At 40.4% G+C, this 19,075-nt stretch overlaps 1 protein-coding gene across 1 annotated transcript in view; it reads left to right on the top strand.

The window, feature by feature from the left end:
* The window catches only part of Slc24a3 (solute carrier family 24 member 3), a 735,644-nt gene that overhangs the window by 28,130 nt on the left and 688,439 nt on the right, over nt 1–19,075 (top strand). The window contains exon 2 of the mRNA XM_070006676.1: nt 14,654–14,800. Within this exon, the coding sequence (XP_069862777.1) occupies nt 14,701–14,800 (100 nt within the window). The 5' untranslated portion in view covers nt 14,654–14,700. The remainder of the gene's footprint in view (nt 1–14,653; nt 14,801–19,075) is intronic.

The raw sequence follows: 19,075 nt of genomic DNA, 5'->3' as shown, positions 1-19,075 counted from the left end.
CACTTCTGGCCTTTTCTGTTTATGTGGTATGGAGGAATCAAACTCAGGGCTTCCTGCATGCTAGGCAAGCACTCTACCACTAAGACACATACCCAGCCCTCTGGATACTTTTAACTTTAGCACCTTGGGAGTTTTGTAGACCATGTAACCACTGTTGAAGCCAGCCCACTGTCAGCTGACCATGTGGCTCACATTTCTCCATTGTGTCTTATCTTGAAAGGGTTCTACTACTAATGGGGACTTTCTCTGAAATCTCAGAAGGTAGTTAAACTATCCTTGTTGCCATTCACAAGTGTGGAGTTGTGACATTCCTGGGGATAGCCCATTAGCAGTAGAAGGACAATTCTAAGTTATATCTTATACCGCTACTCAGAGAGTTGCTAACAATGAGTTACAGGTGTCCACAGTGATTATCATCTTAACTGAAAGTATTTTACTGGGCTTCGTTTCCTCCCAGTCATCCTGACTTCCTACAATCCCATTCCAAGTAAGCCACCTGTATTAAGAATGATGAGGAGCTTGAGATGACTAGTCTCAAGAACATGTGCCTTAAATTTATAAGGTATATTGGATCTTTTTCGTTGTAAAGCTCATTTATCCTAGCATGGATGTTAGCTGGTTATAAATCTTAGCAAAAGTTAATTTGCAGTTTCATCCTACACAAATTTGAGAAAACATCACTTATTTTGTTCAGGACATTAGCTTCTTCCTTCTCTAGTCATGGTCAGCCAATGGAATCAATTCCAGAGCATGTCTTGCACAAAAACTTATATCTTCATTAGATTTCTCTGTACACAAAGACCCTTCCCCCTGCCCCCAGTCCAGTGCCCTGAGTTGGAAATGGGCTGTGAAGAGCACATTGAGCATCAGGCTCCCAGCACTCTCTGAGCCTTTGTTGGGTCTGCATTTCAGTCCAAGTCTACCCTCTTTGGCTTCCCTTCCACTCACTCTGATCCCAAGCACAACTACGCCATGGCTTCCTACAAGCCAAGTTTCACCCTGCTCCCTGCTTTTCAGGGTCCTAACCTGTAGCAGTGACATTACGCAAGATTGTATGTTAGCAACAGTTGTCAGCAGAGTAGGCTCTTGTGGGATCTTGACACACTGGCTTTGTCTCACGCTCAGAGTTTTCTGTTCAACAGCCCTACAGTGACAGTTCCAAGAAGCGTCTGATGTTCAGAACATTGCTGTGCTTCTTATGTTTGCAGGGAGAGTGCCAGCTCACATTTCCCAGTGACATCTCTCTTCAGCAGGCAAGAGGTTTTGTTTCCTTTTAAACTGAGGTATAATTTTTATACAGTAAGAGGCACAGATTTTTACATGCAGTTCCAGGAATTCTGACAAATATATGTGCCTGTGTAATCAACACTCTCATCATGATAGAAAACATCTCCCTAACTCCAGAACATTGCTCTTTTCTGCCCCCACTCAGTCCTTCCACAAACCCCTTCATGGTAACTCTTTTAATATATATATTTTATTGTAAGGATACTGTACAGAGGGGTTTCAGTTACATAAGGTAAGAGTACATTTCCTGTCAAGCATTGTCACCCCCTCCTTTGTTTTTCCCCTACCATCTCTTCCCTCCCTACCACCCCAACTCCTCCTTCCCACTCCCTCCAAGTTGTAAAGTTTGTTTTCAACATAGTGTCTTGTACATCTCATTGCTACAATGGGTCAACTTGTATCCTTATTTCCCAAATTAGAAAAATGTATATATATAAGATGCAGGGCACCAGAATCAAATACAGTGAAAACATGATAACTCTTCTTTTTTTTTTTTTTTTTTTTTTTTTTTGGGTCCGGTCGTGGGGCCTTGAACTCTGGGCCTGGGCGCTGTCCCTGAGCTCTTCAGCTCAAGGCTAGCGCTCTACCACTTGAGCCACAGCTCCACTTCCGGCTTTTTCTTTTTGCTTACGTGGTGCTGAGGAATCGAACCCAGGGCCTTGAGCATGCAAGGCAAGCGCTCTACCACTGAGCCACCTTCCCAGCCCCATAACTCTTCTTTTGATTGTTACCCTGCAGCTTCATATGGCCACTCTCTAGAGTTACACAGGAATGGAGTCCTATGGCATCTACTCCTGTGTGGCTGGCCTCTCACTTGACAACTGAGACTGAGATTCATTCATGTCACTGCATGGTCTTTTTTTTTTTTTTTTTTAACCAGTCCTGGGGCTTGAAATCCAGGCCTGGATGCTGTCGCTGGGTTCCTTTTGCTCAAGGCTAGAGCTATACCACTTGAGCCACAACGTCACTTCTGGCTTTTTTAAAATAGTTTATTGGAGATAAGAGTCTTACGGACTTTACTACCCAGGCTGGCTTCAAACCCTGATCCTCAGATCTCAGCCTCTTGAGTAGCTAGGATTATAGGTGTGAGCCTCACTGTGAGCCTCTCAGTCTTTTTACTGCTGAAGAACATTTCATGAAAGGATGTACCATGGCATATCTGTTTTCCTGTTGATGTGTGTTTGGGTCATTTTTATTTTTATCCATCACAAGCATCCAAAAACAAGTATTTGTGTGGACTCTGAGTCCACACAGTAAGAACATCTCATGGTATTAAAGGAGTCTGTTGGGAGGGAACCAGCAGGAAGGGGAGATGGATGGAGATGCTGGTAGAAAGTATGTATGTATATATACTTTATATATATATATATATATACTTTATATATATATATATATATATATATATACACACACGCGCGCGCGCGCGTGTGTGTGTGTGTGTGTGTGTGTGTGTGTAGAATGGCATAATTCAACCCACTAAAACTTAAGAAGGAGAAGAGGGGAAGAGAGGTCAAGTGAATCTGATCAAAGTACATTATATGCATGTATGGAAATACCACAGTGAAACCACTTTATATAATTAATGCTAATGAAAAGAAATATATCTTTTATTTTAAGTAACAAGGAATGGAATTGGTGGGCCATAGGTGAATGTTAAAGAGCTTGTATTTATTTATCTTTTTCTTTTCCAGGACTGGATATTAAACCCAAGGCCTTGTGTATGTTAGGCAAGTTCTTAGCCTCTGAACTACATCCCTAGCAGAATTAGATCAGAGGTTGATTATGGAGTTTCATACACATTTCTACCAAATTCCTTGAGTGTTAGATGAGGAGAAAGAGCACCTCACCCTGGGAGTAGGGAGGAGCACAAAGTAGTCAGCGAGTCTCACGATCTATTCTAAAGCATCTTCCTCTGTGGTGTAGCTAAAATTATTAAAAAGTACCAATCATGAGGTCATGTTAAATTCCCATGAAGAAGCTCTGATTTTACCCCATGACTTCAAGCTCCTTTCTTCCTTCAGGGTAGTTGCTTTAAACTGTTTCTTAGAGATTTTAGCCTTTTCTTGAGAAAAATGGTCTAGTTACCACTTTGTTTTAGAGGGAGTCACTCAGGCCCAGACTTAGGCACCTTCTGTTAGGTCACACAGCTATAATTTTCTTAACCAGTCTGATTTTCTTAACCAGCAGTCAAGAAGAATGATATTATACAGAGCAGCGATCCTTGTTCACTCTTCCTTATGTCCCAGTGAGGGCAAAGTGAGTTGGTTGAATGTCTGCTCCTTTATCTAGGGGTGCTTTGCAATGTTTTAAACCTTTACATTACCTCTATTGATTAGGTACAGCTTGCCTCATAAAGCAGAAGGGGGCTTGAGTTTTCCAGGAAAATAAAATTCCACCTTTCACTTTAAGCAGCTTCACGATGCAAACACACACAAAATTCACATGAAACTGTTAATATACCAAAGGGGATGCCAGCAAGTGGCAATAACGATTAGAAACACAAGCATCAAACTGCAGGAAACTGCCCAGAAATAGCAGCCTCCTCCAACCCCCCGACAGGGAGATTAGCATGTAAGAGGAAAAGATGACAATGATGCAGGGAGACGTCTGGCTCTGTATTCTATCTGTTGGCAGAATGAGCATCTCTTCTTTCCACTCTCTGCAAGAGGTTAGCAAAGGCTAGCCAGCCCCATACCTTGGACAATTTCATAAGCCAGCAGCTACACCCACAGGGTCCTGCTAGGTTGGCCTGGAGGTATTTACTCCAGACACTAGGCCTCAGGAAACCCAGGGAGAAAAGGGGTAGATGCCAGTGGTTGAAAATAGCCTGAGATCTGAATCCAATTCCTTTTTCTTTTTCTGATTCTTTAATTTACTCAGAAGTAGCCATGTGACTTTGGGTAAGTCACTCTATTTCACTGGACCTGCTCCCTCATCTGAAAAATAAAAAGGTTGATTATTTATTCATCCATTCTTTCTTTCCTGAACTCAAAATCAACTATACAGCATTTACTCAGTGGTCTAATTTTAAAGCTTGTTTTATGCAGACAGAGTTTCCTTAGCAGAACTGAACACTCAGTCATGTTTATTTATATAGGTCCAGTGTCTCTAAGTAAGTTACGTTTATTTGTGATTTCAAGTTTAGGGAAAACTTTTTTTTTTTTTTGGTTGTGGAACTTGAACTTTGGGCCTGGGCGCTATCCCGCAGCTCTTCAGTTCAAGGCTAGCACTCTACCACTTGAGCCACAGTGCCATTTCTGGCTTTTTCTGCTTATGTGGTTGTAAGGAATCAAATCCAGGGCCTCATTCATGCAAGGTAAGCACTGTACCACTGAGCCACCTTTCCAGCCCATAGGGAAAACTTTTAAGAATAGTTAAAATAAGTCTTTTGCTCTTCATTAATTAATATTTATTATGTTTGTTTTATCTTTCTCTCTCCGTATCATGGTATATATTGTCTTATCTTTCCTCAGCACACTACATTCTTCAAACTTAGGAAATTAAAACTGATAGAATACTGTTAGATAATCTACAGATAGATACCTTACCTTCAAATTTTGTCAGTCGCTTTTTTTTTTTTAAACAATGAAAGGAATCCTATTCTATGGCTCAGGACTTTATACAAGGTCATACTTTTGATTTGTCATGTATCATCATTCTCCTTAAACTGAGACATCTCCATTCAAGGTTGACATCTAGAAAGAGCATAGGCCAGTTGTTTTATAGACTTATTCCTGAAACAAAGTTTTATTTGGTGTTCCTCATAATGAGATTTACTTGATGAACTTTTGACAGTTATACTACAGAAACTATATGTTCCTTCTCTGTGCTTCATACCAGGAACAAGATGATGTACCTAAGTTCCATAAATGGTGATGTTAAGACCAATCGACTTTTCAAAGTACAGAACTTAAGAGGAAGTTATCAAACTTGATCTCTGTTCTTACAGGTGAAAATGCCTTGGTGGAGTCAGTTTCCTTGTAGACCTTCCTCATTCTCTGGCTTGTTTTTTTTTTTTTTTTTTTTTTTGGGGTCCGGTCGTGGGGCCTGAACTCTGGGCCTGGGCACTGTCCCTCAGCTCTTCAGCTCAAGGCTAGCACTCTACCACTTGAGCCACAGCACCACTTCCGGCTTTTTCCTTTTTGCTTATGTGGTGCTGAGGAATCAAACCCAGGGCCTCATGCATGCAAGGCAAGTGCTCTACCACTGAGCCACCTTCCCACCCTCTGGCTTGGTTTTGATGTGGTTTTACCATGCATGTGGACAGTCTTACCTGTCAGGCCTGAATTCTAGTCTCAGGAATTATATTGGCTGAGCATCCTGCTCTCTTGCTAAGACCTTTGAATCTAGAGGAAGCTAGGAAATGGAGAGATGGTTTGTGGATAGTGATATCGCTATTCCACCAACCTCTGGTTGAAATATAACAAATTTACCTGTTTGTGTAGGTGTCAGCTTCTTTGACCACAGCCTAGACATCTACCTTCCATATTACTACATTTGCTGCTTTTTAAAGAAATACAAAGCCGGGCACTGGTGGCTCACACCAGTAATCCTAGTTACTCAGGAGGCTGAGATCTGAGGATCATAGTTCAAAGCCAGCCTGGGCAGGAAAGTCCATGAGACTCTTATCTCCAGTAAACCACTCAGAAAACCAGAAGTGGTATAGTGGCTCAAGTGGTAGAGCACTAGCCTTGAGCTGAAGAGCTGAGGGACAGCGTTCAGACCCAGAGTTCAAGCCCCATGACCAACCAAAAAAAAAAATACAATATTGCAAAGATCTACTTTTAGAAGGCTACCTCATGAGTCAGGAAAAGTTAAACACTTAAATCTTCAGTTTCTTCACTTATAAAATGGTAATCCTACTACATAACTTTTAGTGTAATTATGAGTAAATTATATAACTAATAAATGCAGTAGTTGCCTTGAACACACAGATGCTCAATAAAGAAAATCTAATATATTTAATGATAATAACTATAAAGAGGCCTGCACTATGAATCAGGGAATCTGGGTCTGAATTTCACCTTGACCTTTTTCTGGCTTATGACTTCAGTGCCTGAATCTTGACTTCCTTGTTTGCAAACTGAGGCTAATAATATTGTCCTTGGTCACCTCATTGGATTGTTGGAAGGCTGAAGTAAGCTAATTTGTGTGAAAGTCATTTGTCCACATAGGCTGAAATGGGGAGAGCTGCAAAGGACATTGCCAACACATCTGCCAAGTGCAATTCAACATGTACCCTTACCTGAGAATCATAACTGTGACTGAAATCTGGTTTTGATGAGAATCATAACTGTGACTGAAATCTGGTTTTGATAAAAATTATTTTTTAATGTAGGATGTAATGTTTTGTTCTAAATAAATATAGTTCTGCATTGCAAAAAGCCATGTGCCAGTGGAAGGATTATATGAACATGAGGAGACCCTGGCAATCTGTCCTCTACAACAGCCATGGCTATGTCACCATGATGTTGGGCTAAGGCTAAGTCATAGCAATGAATGTTGAAATGCATGTTGGCTCTTAGACTCTAATATTGCCTTACCCCCCTCTTAACCCTGGCTGTCTCTAAGTATGACCTAAACAATGACCCTTGGTGTGTCTATGGTTGCTCCTAGCTCCTTTTTAGATAGCTTGTCCGCTCTGGCAGGGTGCCTCTAGAGGTCCATTACCTATGTGATAACTAGATCATACAGCTTTTAGGACCCTGCAGATCTTGTCTCATACCTCTAATACTGCTCTGGCCATTCTGATAACCCTGGGATGGAGAAGAACCCTCTCTTTATTTGGCTCCTCACAGTTTCTTTTTCTTTTCTTTTCTTTTTTTTTTTTGTCAGTCATGGGCCTTGAACTCTGGGCCTGAGTGCCATCCCTGCACTCTTCAGCTCAAGGCAAGCACTCTACTGCTTTGAGCCACAGCGCCACTTCCGATTTTCTAGTGGTTTATTGGAGATAAGAGTTTCATGGACTTTCCTGCCTGGGCTGGCTTTGAACCATGATCCTCAGATCTCAGCCTCCAGAGTAGCTAGGATTACAGGTGTGAGCCGCCGGCGCTGGGCTCTCACAGTTTCTTACAAATCCATTGTACCACCCTTCCACTGTGGCTGAACATGGGCTGTCATTTAGTATGTTATTTAGGGTTCTTCAGAGAAATGGAAGAAAAGAGGAAAAAGAGGGGCGAAGGTTGGGGAGAGATTGACTTTTTCAAAAATTTTGTATTTCTTTATTCAGTTATCTTTTGAGAGATTTTAAGGAAATAGTTTATGTAACTATGGGGGCTGGCAAGTCCAAACTATACAGCAAGCCAGTAGGCTGGAAATTCAGATAAGAGCCGATATTATATTCCTAAATTTAAAAATTCCAGAGAGATAGCTACCAAACTAGAAATTTAGGCAAGATTTCTGTGTCTCAGTATTAAAGGCAAATCCCTTCTTCTTTGGAAAACCTTAGTTTTTGCTCCATTGATTTGATGAAGCCCACTCACACTGTGCAAGGCAATTTCTTTAAGTCTGCTGATCCAAAGGTTAATTATATCTAAAAAATACTGTGACAATTAATCTTGATTGTCAATTTGATTGGATTGAGAAGCAGCTAGGAGATTAGTAAAGTACACCACTGGGTTTGTCTGTGTGAGCAGTCCAGAGATGATTACCTAAGGAGGGTAGATCTGCCTTGAGTGTGGTTAGCACCATCAATAGGCTGGGATTCATATAGAATAAAGGGAGGAAAGGGAGGAATCTAGTGAGTACAGGCATTCTCTGCTCTGCTTCCTGGGAGCCATGATGTCTTCTTTGCTTTGCCACACCCGCTCTGCCATGACAGATGGAAGCCTCTGAAATATGAACCAAAATAAATAACTCCCCATGGTAGTCAAAAGTTAATTTATTCTCTCAGGCATGTTGATTACAGTTTCAGAAAGTGAACACAAAATTAGGGAAGTTGGATCAGTGCTATGACTTTACCTGACCATGTGGTTTAGGAGTCTTTCTGAACTGGTATGTGAGAGGAACTTGAAAAAAAGGTGTAGACATACAGTAGAGAAGCCCTAGGCTGGATGATTCTGGTGGAGTTCAGAAGGTTAGAATGCAGATGGAGATGAGTGCAGTAAAGACTGGGCTCAAGATATTTCGGATGGGAACAAGGACTTATGGGAAACAGACTAGAAGCTATTTATGTTATGTTCTGGCAAAGAACATGTCTATATTTTGTTTGTGTCCTAAGACTTTGAGACAAGTTGTATCTAAGAGTGATGGACCAAGTGGTTGGGTGCAAGAAATTTCAAGGCAGTCCAGCAAGCATGCTGTGGCATGATTGTTGCTGCCTTTTCTTCCCATCCCCACTCCCCAGGTTCACAGTGAGAATAAACAGCAAACAAACAAACAAACAAACAAACAAAAAACAAACAAAAAAAACAGAGCAGAAAGACATATTTTGGCCAGAAAATCCTGTGAAAGTTTGGGTTAAGGAAGGCATGGCTTATCAAGAGATTAGTGGCATTAAAAAATCAAACATTTTGCCTGTGACAATAGGGAAAATGCAACATCTTGATACCTTGAGCACTCAGGGCTGCCTACAAAGTTGTCCTAGGATTCATTTGGCCATGCTCAACCACCCCAAAACTCAAAGGCCAATGCATCTGTGTTCCAGGCAGCAGATATTTGGCATGGTCCACATGCTGCTAGTTTTGCAGGCATGCAAGGCTTTCACCCAGATTTCAAAAGAAAACCTGCAAGGCAAGACAAAATGTAGCAGGCATGGGTTCACTGTAGACAGTCCCCTGACAGAGCAATTTGAAGCTGAAGATTCAGTAAGGACTTTAGGGTGTTGGATGTGCCTGGAACATGGACCATCCACCAGGGAAATCCACAGGCAATAAGTGGAGTCAGCCCAAGAGAGTAGCCATATAGGCTCTCAATGACAAGGTTATAGTCTAGTTTTCCTGACTACCATAGTATGTGCTACTCTACTCTGCCCTGTCCTTCCTGCCATGAAGGATTGAAACTGAGCAGTATATATCCTTCCTTTCTTGTTTTCGCAGGTATTTGTCACTGTGACAAAAAAGACCCCACCATCCTAAATACTTTTACAGCAAGCAACATTTAGACTAGTGTTTACCAAACAAGTGCACACTACAGCCTAGCCAAGTTGACACAGAAAATAAAACATTACATCTGAGGATGAGTTGTCTGGGGGATTTTCCAGCTACCTTTCTATTATTGATTTTTAGTTTAATTCTGTTGTATTCTGAGAGTGGACATTGTATGATTTATATTCTCCTAAATTTGTCAAGGTGTGTTTTATGGCACAGAATGTGGTCTATATTGGCAAATGTCCCATGTGAGCTTGAGAAGAATATGTATTCTGCTCTTGTTTGATGAACTACTCTATAGATGTCAATTATATCCAGTTGATTGATGGTGTTGTTGAGTTCAATTATGTCCCTACTGATTTTCTGCCTGCTGGATCTGGCCGTTTCTGACAGAGGAGTATTGAAGTCTCTAAGTATCATAGTAGACTCATCTATTTCTCCTTGCAGCTCTATCTGCTTTTGCTGCACTTATTTTGATGTTCTATTGTTAGCCATACACATGTTAAGAATCATTATATCTCCTTGGAGAATTGACTACCTTATCATTATGTAATGCCTCTCTTTATCCCTGGTAAGTTTCCTTTCCTTGATGTCTTTTTTGTCTGAAATTACCATAGCTCATCAAGCTTTAAAAAATAGTGGTAGCATGATATTCCTTTTTTCATTATGTATATTATATTTAATATATATGTCTTTATATTTGAAGTGTGTTTTGTATAGAGCACATATGATAGACCACATACAATTGGGTCTTTATTGTGATCCATTCTGTCTTTAATCTGTATAATCAGCCATTGGTATTCAAGTAGAGTATTGACAGAATTCAATCAATATCTACCATATTTGCATTCTATTTTCTAGCACTCCAGATTAATTTTGCCTGATCTTGAATTTATATAAAGCATTTAGTCTTATCAAAATGTTAGAAATTAACTTTCACATAATTATTGTATATATTTAAAAGGTATGATATTTCTATATATATATACAGTATCATGAGTATATTAGGGCAATTGGTGTATCAATCAGCTTAAACATTTATTACTGCTTTGTGTTGTGAATACTCAAAATCTTCTCTACTATTTTGAAATGAACTGTGAAAACACAGCTACTTTGCCATGCTATAGGACATTGAAGTTATTCCTCCTTTCCAATTGCACTGTATATACCTGTTAACCATCCTCTCTCTAACACTTCTTCCCCATCCCAGCCTCTAGTAACCATTACTTTGCTCTCTATAAAGTGCTGTATACTAGAAAGATGATGCTGATGATGCTGATGATGATACAGTAATGGTAACAGGACATAAATGTAAAAGGAGGACTGTCTAGGAGGGGATCAGAGGTGGGGGAAGGGAAGGGAGAGAATGGAGATCAGGAGAAACTGAGGGGTGAAGAGAATCAAGGGATAACACTCATATAAATTATATATATTTATATTGTATAAATTCATGTATGTATCTATACATGCATACAACATAATGAAACCAAATACTTTTGGAGGGAGAAGGAAGGGGAGCAATGGAAATATGTAAAGGAGGATGAATTTGTTGAAGAATACTGTGTGTATGAATGGAAGTACCACAATTAAATCTTATCATTGTACAAATATATATCAACTCCAAAATAAAAACAAAAGAACCTGTTTTGGTCAATTCAGTGTCTTTGAGATTTCTCTATGTTGCTGTGTATGTTGGTAGTTAGCTCTTTTGTATTGTGGATTAATATTTCATTGTATGAATATACCACTTTATTCTCCTGTTGATAGATGCGTGAGCTATTTCCAGGTTTGGACTATTACAAGGGAAGTTGTGTGCACATTCTTGCGCTTATTTTTTGGTGGACACACTTACTTGCCAAGGAGCAAAATTGCTGTGTCTCATGGACTGTTGATTCTCATGATTCATTGGTTTGTATTTGCAAGTCGGCTATTTGCTAAAAATAGATTAGTAGTCTCAAAAATCAATGCTTGTGACACTTTTGCAGTCATTTTCAGACATGAGCAGAATGCAGAAAATTTGAGCTGCTCAATATGAACTTTGCCAACTGAGGATGGAAAAAAGGCAGTGTAATGTGTTCTTTCTTGAAAATATATAAAGCTTATTCTTTTTCCGCAATGGGGCTTGAACTCTGGGCCTGGTCACTGTCCCTTAGCTCTTCAGGTCAAGGCTAATGCTCTACCACTTGAGCTACATTGCCACTTCCAGTTTTCTGTGGTTAATTGGAGATAAGTCTCATGTACTTTCCTGCCCTGGCTGGCTTCGAATGGTAATCCTCAGATCTCTGCCTCCTGAGTAGCTAGGATTACAGACATGAGCCACCGATGCCTGGCTCAAGCATTTTTTCCTTATTTAAGTTGTACAAAGGAGTTGTCATTCAACAAAGCAGTTTATGAATACAATATATCTTGATCAATGCTACTCTTTTCAATATTCTCACCCATCCCTTCCAATCCAACCCTTCTCTCTTTTCTTAATTTTGTGAATGCATTTTCCACCTTCTTCTCTTTATTTGTCTACCCCACTACCTTTGACCTCTTCCCTTTCAGCAGTGCATTATTGCTAGCAGTGCATTATATGTTAGTGCATATTGCTCAATGATTTTGTTGTTTAAAATGTCCTAAATGTAGTTCTTTTTTATGTTTTTTTATTGTAGAAATACTGTACAGAGGGGTTACAGTTCCATGAGTAAGGTAATAAGTACATTTCCTATTGAGCATTGTTACCTCCTCCTTTGTTTTTCCCCTTCCCTCCCCACCTCTCCAACTCTTCTCTCCCTGCCCAAGTTGTAAAGTTCGTTTTCAACATAGTGTCTTGCACATCTCATTGTTACAATGAGTCAACCTATATCCTTATTTCAGCATTTTGTTATTTCCCTTCCCTTCCCCAAATCAGAAAAATGTATATATAAGATACAGGGCACTGGAATCAAATACAGTGAAAATAGGGGTTATATTAATGTAGTTCTATGGTGCTGTCTAGTCTTCTGTGTACAAGAAGGTTAGGGTATGTCTTATGCAGAAAATGTGAGTGTTTGATAAATTCTATCCAGGAATGAGTTATAAGGCTTTAGCCTTTGGTTGTGTTAATGAGTCAATAATATGTATTAAATAAAGTATATTTAAACAAAAACTACATATAAGACATGTTGCATATGACCAGGTGAATAGAAGCTTCCTAGAAGGAACCTAAACTCATATTTTCCCTAAGAACAATGACTCAGTATTTACTGTTCAATTCACTGGTCACAGTGACTTTATATAGATCACACAACTATGAATAATGGAATCCACTGTAAATTCTGGTCAAATAAATGTTGAATGATTTGGTAAAGTGGTTCTACCACCTGGAGAACGCAAACCTGTCCTTGTTCAAGCCATACCCAGACCAATGAAATGAACATTTCTAGCATAGAGATCCAGAAACAAAGGTCTTAGAGCCTTTTGGTAGTCCTACCGAGCAGCAAGCAGTGGCCATCACTGATCATACAGAGAGAGGACAGGACGCCCTTAACATATACACAGTAGTTACTTAGTAGCAGTTAAAACCTTTACTTGAGTGTGCTCTTTTTGGTGTCTTTTTTTCCAGAATATTTTACTCTCATTGTTTATAGCTCATGTTTCTAAAAACACAGTCAATGGGAAAAATTCTCTTGACTGGAAGGTAAATGACAAGAACTATCTCAACACCAAGGTAGAAGTCATTCCTGGACATATTGGACTTAGGCTTGGTTATTTAAAAAAGTGCTAATGACAATTGGCATGCATGCAGAGCTTGTCATCCTAGATCTCGAGCTAAGGGAGGGAATAGAAGCTTGTAACAACCACAAAGTCACTGTAACAAGGAGACAAAGGTGAGGATTGCCACCAAATGCAAAATAGCACTTAAAAAACCAGGAAATATCTTCTCCCAAATTCAGCAATGTCTCATTCTAGGCAGTCTGCCTGAATTTAGCTAAGCAAATAAAAACTCTACTGTCTCAAGAAGATCTGTTCAGTTGTCACAGTTATAATCACTTAATCTCTTGGGTTAAGTGATAAGTGATAAGCTCACCTCTCATTCACTAAGACGTGCCAGAGATGTTAAAGATACTTCTTACCTTTGTAAATTTGAATGTATCTTGTAAGAGATATTTTGAGGTAAGGCAAATATCCTATTATTCCTCAAACTTTCACTTAGGTTGTTATTTTTAACCTCTACTTTGTAAATGAAGGAACCCATGCTCAGAAAGGTAGAACAACTTGTTGAGCTCATGATGTTGGCAAGTAAAAAACTGGAAATTCCACTGGGTGCCTGTGGCTTACATCTATAATCCTAGCTACTCAGGATGCTGAGATCTGAGGATCACGGTTCAAAGCCAGCCCAGGCAGGAAAGTCCATGAGACTCTTATTTCCAATAAACCACTAGAAAACTGGAAGTGGAGCTGTGGAGCGCTTGCCTTGAGCTGAAGAACGCAGGGACAGTGCCCAAGCCCAGAGTTCAAGCCCCATGACTGACAAAAAACCAAACAAAAAAACCCCCTGGAAATTCCTACTTCACGTATCCCCTCTTAACAATGGCATTTCCTGAAAAACCATTCTTCATGCATACTTGCCAGTGCCTCATTCGTATGTCCTGAGCTCTTCCCATGGCTTGTGGTACCTTCTGGCACCTCTCAGTCACCGTGCCCATAATAAATACAGGACATCAGCTGCCCTGGATCAGCTCTTCACAGATCCTTGAGCCAAACAGATGTTGCTGGAGAGATTCTCAGTAACTTTGCTCTCAATGAGAATGCTCTCATTGCACTTTCCATTTCATCTTCATGGTCCCAGAAGAATTAAGCTGCAAGTTCCCTGGCAGTGACCTGTTCACTATCATATCCATATAGGCTTCCTGCACATCCCTGTATCATTCCAACCTATCAGTTCTAGGATTACTTCCTTAAAATATTTACATCTTTGTCCTGGTTTTACCTTTAGGGGGATCCATGCAAAGATTCATGTGAACTTTTGTTTCTCTTCCCATTTTGGTCCCCCTACCAACCCCTTATCAATCCTGCTTAAAAATTATGGTCTCCCAAAGTGAGTCCAGCTTTCAGGTAGAATTCAGTTCAATGGAGGGAACTTAGAGGCTAACCACAGCCTCATACGTAACCTTGCTAAGTTCTAAGGAGCTGTTCTGAGGCTGGATCTCATGAAGCTTGACCTCTCTTAGACAGGGTTTGAGAATATGTTTGTGCTAACATGGGGAATCTGAGGTATCTGCAGCCATCACAGTTTCCCCTTATTTCTTTCGTAGGAGCAAGTCCTAAGTGGAATGTGGAATATTCAAGTTGGCCCTAAGCCATGATGTTGAGATGCACACATCTTTTGAGCCAGCCTCTCAAGTGGGGCTCCCTGGAAACAGACTTTAAGATGACCATCTATATGTATATGTCTTATGAAGGTAGGTCTCTAGAGGGAAATGGAGAAGGGAAGAATGCAAGCCGGAGACAGAAGGAGTAAGCAAGGGTGGAGTTCCAGGTGAAGTTCCAGTTGCAGATGAAATTTCAGCCTTAGCTGAATCCATGGGCAAGGGTTTGTTCTACTTCAAGGTCAGGGAATAGGGATTTCATACTCTCTACTAATAGATGGCAGATATACAGATATTATTTTATTTATACTTGGCAGTGCTTGTAGTAGTGCAAGGGCACTGAAGTAGGTTACAGGTATGAGTAGTAGAGGTGAAGTATGCTGGAAGTAGAAGCCTTCATACACCCAGAACTGGTACATGAAGTCGATTCAGCTGCTGTTGCAAAATAGCACTGAGTGGCTAAAACGTGGTAAATGTATTGCATTTATGGAGGTTGGAAATACAAAATCAAGGTGTCAGCATGGTTGGTTCTGTGAGCCCTCTCTCCCTGGGTTACCACATAGCTGCCTTTCTGATGTTCCCTCACTTGGCCTTTTCTCTGTGCCTAAATATCCATGATGTCCCTTTCTATCCTTATAGAGATACCAGATAACTTGAGTTATAACTCTACCCTAACGGCTTTGTGTGACCTTTATTGTGAATTTTGTGGCTCTATTTTCTATTTCCAAGAGGTTCACCTGTGAATTTTAGGGAGACACAATTCAGCCCGTGACAAATAGAGTGAAGGATCTGAAGCTGAATGGGTAGACTCCCAACAGTATCTTGGTGGAAAGAGCTCACAGAGACTTCTTAGGGAGCAGTTTATATTGTGGGTTTGCAGTGAACGTCCCATCACCAGAATCTTGTACCAGAGTTCTGATCAGCCTGTGCCTGTACTCAAGAGCATGGCCAGTCTCTGCATACTCCCCCATCATTAGGGATGAAGGACTCTCTCAGAGCTGAAAGGACCTCTAAAAGATCTGTGCCCATCACTTTGCTGGAAGGGCAGACTGAGGCCATGGCTGACTGCTTCCATAGAAGTCAGTGTCTTTATGGTAGCTGAGCTTAACTCTAACCTTAGCGGGGGACAAAGCTGGAACTTTTTTTTGGATGCTACTTCTTTAGCTGTAGAAAAGTAAGTCTGGCTGTTTCCCCCCATCTGATTTGTGAATCTAGGGTTGTCAGGAATGCAGCCTTTTCCTTGGGGTTAATGATACTTTCAACAGCCCACAACACCCAGTGGGCACTCGACTTAGCCTCCGTAATTAAGCGACTCCATAAGCAAACAAGAGCTTGTGAACTTTCGTGGCTAGCTAAATATTTTTAAGCAGAGATATATCTTAATTAAGGCTACTGAGTGGTTAAGCTGGAATGGGTTTACTTCCATTCCATTATGCTGTAGGAAGCTAAAAAAACTCACTTTAAAAAAAGATTAAAAATTATTTATATTATCTATAAGATAATATTTATTTATATTATCTATAAGTAGTTCTACACAGGGCTTTCAGTTCAATATGTTAGTTTATGAGTATAATGCATCTTTGTCAATGGCATCCCTTCCATCATTCTGTTGTGGGGAGGTTTTGGCAGTGGTGAGTGGGAGAAGAGTTGGTGATTAGATGTGTCACCTACAAAAGGCAATCTGGAAGTGGAAATGAGTTAGTAGAAAAGTAGCCAATTTGTAAACTGTGGTCTACAGAACTCACAGATGGCAGAATAAACTGATAAACTAAAACCTGCCTGACAACAACATAAGAACAAAGGGCTACAAAAGAATGAGGAAGTAAGGAGGACGAAAGAATAAGGGAATAAGGACAGACACTTAAACCACTGACATCAGGCCTTATAGGAAACAAAAGAGACCCACCAATCAGAAAGTCATCTTCAAGGACTCCAGTTCTATTTATCCTAAGGCCAATCTCTGTAATGTGGAAGATGGCACAAGATGGTAGAAATGAGGTGAAGTGCTGTCTTCCTGTGGCATGTCTATACTATGTGCTCTCTTTCTCTGCCATATTTCTCTCCTAATAAACTTTCCTTTCTGCCATATTTCTCTCCTAATAAACCTTCCTATCATCTTTTACTTATGTTTGTGTTTTACCTTAATTCTCTGGCCAGATGAAAGGACTGGGGTCAATTTAGCTACTTTAAATTTCTGGTAACACTTTGATGTGTTGGCTGGGAATTTAGGGATTAAGTATGTCCTTTTCTAACTTCTATTCTTCAGAAGGTTATCGTATTAGAGTTACTGAGACTTTTTTTTGCTTGATCTTTTTTATTTACTTTTGTGCCAGTCTCAGGGAGTGAACTCAGGACTGGGTTCTGTCCCTGAGCTTTTTTTTTTTTCTTTTTTCCCTCAAGGCCAGTGTTCTATTACTTAATCTACAGCTCTACTTCCAGCTTTTTGGTGATTAATTGGAGATCAGAATCTTAGAGACTTTCTTGCTTGGGCTGGTTTTAAACCACAGTACTCAGGTCTCAGCCTCCTAGGATTATAGCCACAGCAACTGGTGCCATTTTTTTTTAAGACAGTGTCTTGCTATATTGCCAGTCTGTTCTTAACCTATTCTCTTAACATTCCAAGTTGTAGAAACTATAGATTTGCACTGCCAGACCTATCTAGGAATTGGTTTCTGATGATGGTTGCATTTACATTTCTTATATAATAAATTACTCCAAAGTACAACCGTGTTCTCTTTCATATGACTTTGTGGGTCAGTGGCTCAAGAAGGGGTTGGTTGAACTATTCTTCAGGTCTCACAGATGAGTGTCAATTGGGGTTGTAGATATGGGGGTAGGGTTGCTATTCTGGGCTGGAGTCCAAGATGGCTTCCTCATGTGGCTGCTGGCCAACTGACTAGGATAGCAATCTCAAGGTGGTTGAGGCTTTGGAAGTTAAGCAGCATCTTTTATGTTGCATTCTGTTAAGAAGTGAGCCCCTGAGGTGAGCCAAGTTCAAGGGAAGAGGCAGATGCTGTTTCTTGGGAAGAATGCTAAAAGAACTTGCAGAAATATCCTGAACACATAACAGCAGTGGTGTGAATTTTATAGATTTTTCTGGTAACTTGAGAGAAGCCAACCAGATGCCATTTTAAGCCTGAGGCAAATGCAGTTTTGTATGTTTAGAGGAAGAGTCATCTCCCTCTTGGGTCTCATTTGTCTAATCCTGGCATGTGCTCTCTTAGTGAAAGGAGGCAGGGTAGGTGCTGTGTGACTCCAATGGAGTTCCTGCTCACTATCAAATACATGGAATACATAGGAAGCTCACAGGGGCCTTAGCCTCGTGACTGGGGTTGGGGGTGAGTGGAGTCTAAACAAGGATCAAAGCAACATCTAAATAAAGATCTAAACAAGAATCCCTGGACTTGAATTAAGGGAGTAGAGATTCTGCATTTCAATCTACTTTGTACCACATTAATTTTCTATACATGTATCTCTTAAACTTATGTGTATAATTCCTTCTTTGATTCCTTTCCCACTGAGAGATAGCTCTCTATTCCCTCATGAACCAGGGTTCTGTGACTATTGGACCCTAATAACCCAGTAGAGAGGATAAAGTATCAGTTTCTCCCTTGAGACAGGAGATATTTAAATCCAGCTACCAGGCAGGGAGGAAGCCCACTGGCATGGAAGATGCATAGATGTGAAAGGAACAAGGTCATATAGGCTACAGTCTATTTGATCTAACAGCTGACAGACAGCCTCACCTGGGAGTGAAGGGCTTAATCATATTACACTGGATCATCTGTCCCCAGAGTGCTGCCCACACTGACCCCATGGAAGTAGACATAAACTGTTCCATCATACCCTGCTCACACTACAAAGTGGGGTTGTTTTATATTAAGCGGTAGGGTGATTTGTTCAGTAACAATTGGTAACTGGAAGATTTCCAATGAAAAGCTAGTCTTCTCTTTTCCAGCAAGGGCTCACCTACCTGAGGCTATCCCTTGTTCTTCTTGGCCTGTAATGTATCAGGACCAGGAAATGTTAGCAATAGCATAACAGAAGGACTACTTTGAAATCACCTATAGTCACTTGATGATTTCCCTTCCTAATTCAGATTGCCTTGTCCCATAGGCAGAACACTTAGCAGTAAGTAGAAAATACATTTGTCTCAAAACAAAATAACCACCCAAAAATATGTAACTCACGTATAAACTATTAGGGGAAATCCCATCTATCTGACCCCACTAAAATCAAATAATTTTCTTCTTACCTAAATGCTCTTGTGAGTTGGATGTGTACTTAGGAGGTAGAAACAGGAGAGGAGTGAATTCAAGGCTAGCCTAGCTATATAGTGAGTTTCAAGCCAGTGCACTCTTCATAGTG

Source organism: Dipodomys merriami, unplaced genomic scaffold (assembly GCF_024711535.1).
Source record: "Dipodomys merriami isolate MVZ:Mamm:240054 unplaced genomic scaffold, mDipMer1.0.p SCAF_7, whole genome shotgun sequence".
Classification (NCBI taxonomy): Eukaryota; Metazoa; Chordata; class Mammalia; order Rodentia; family Heteromyidae; genus Dipodomys; species Dipodomys merriami.
Note: the sequence above shows the minus strand (reverse complement) of the source record. Positions and strands in the feature narration are given on the sequence as shown.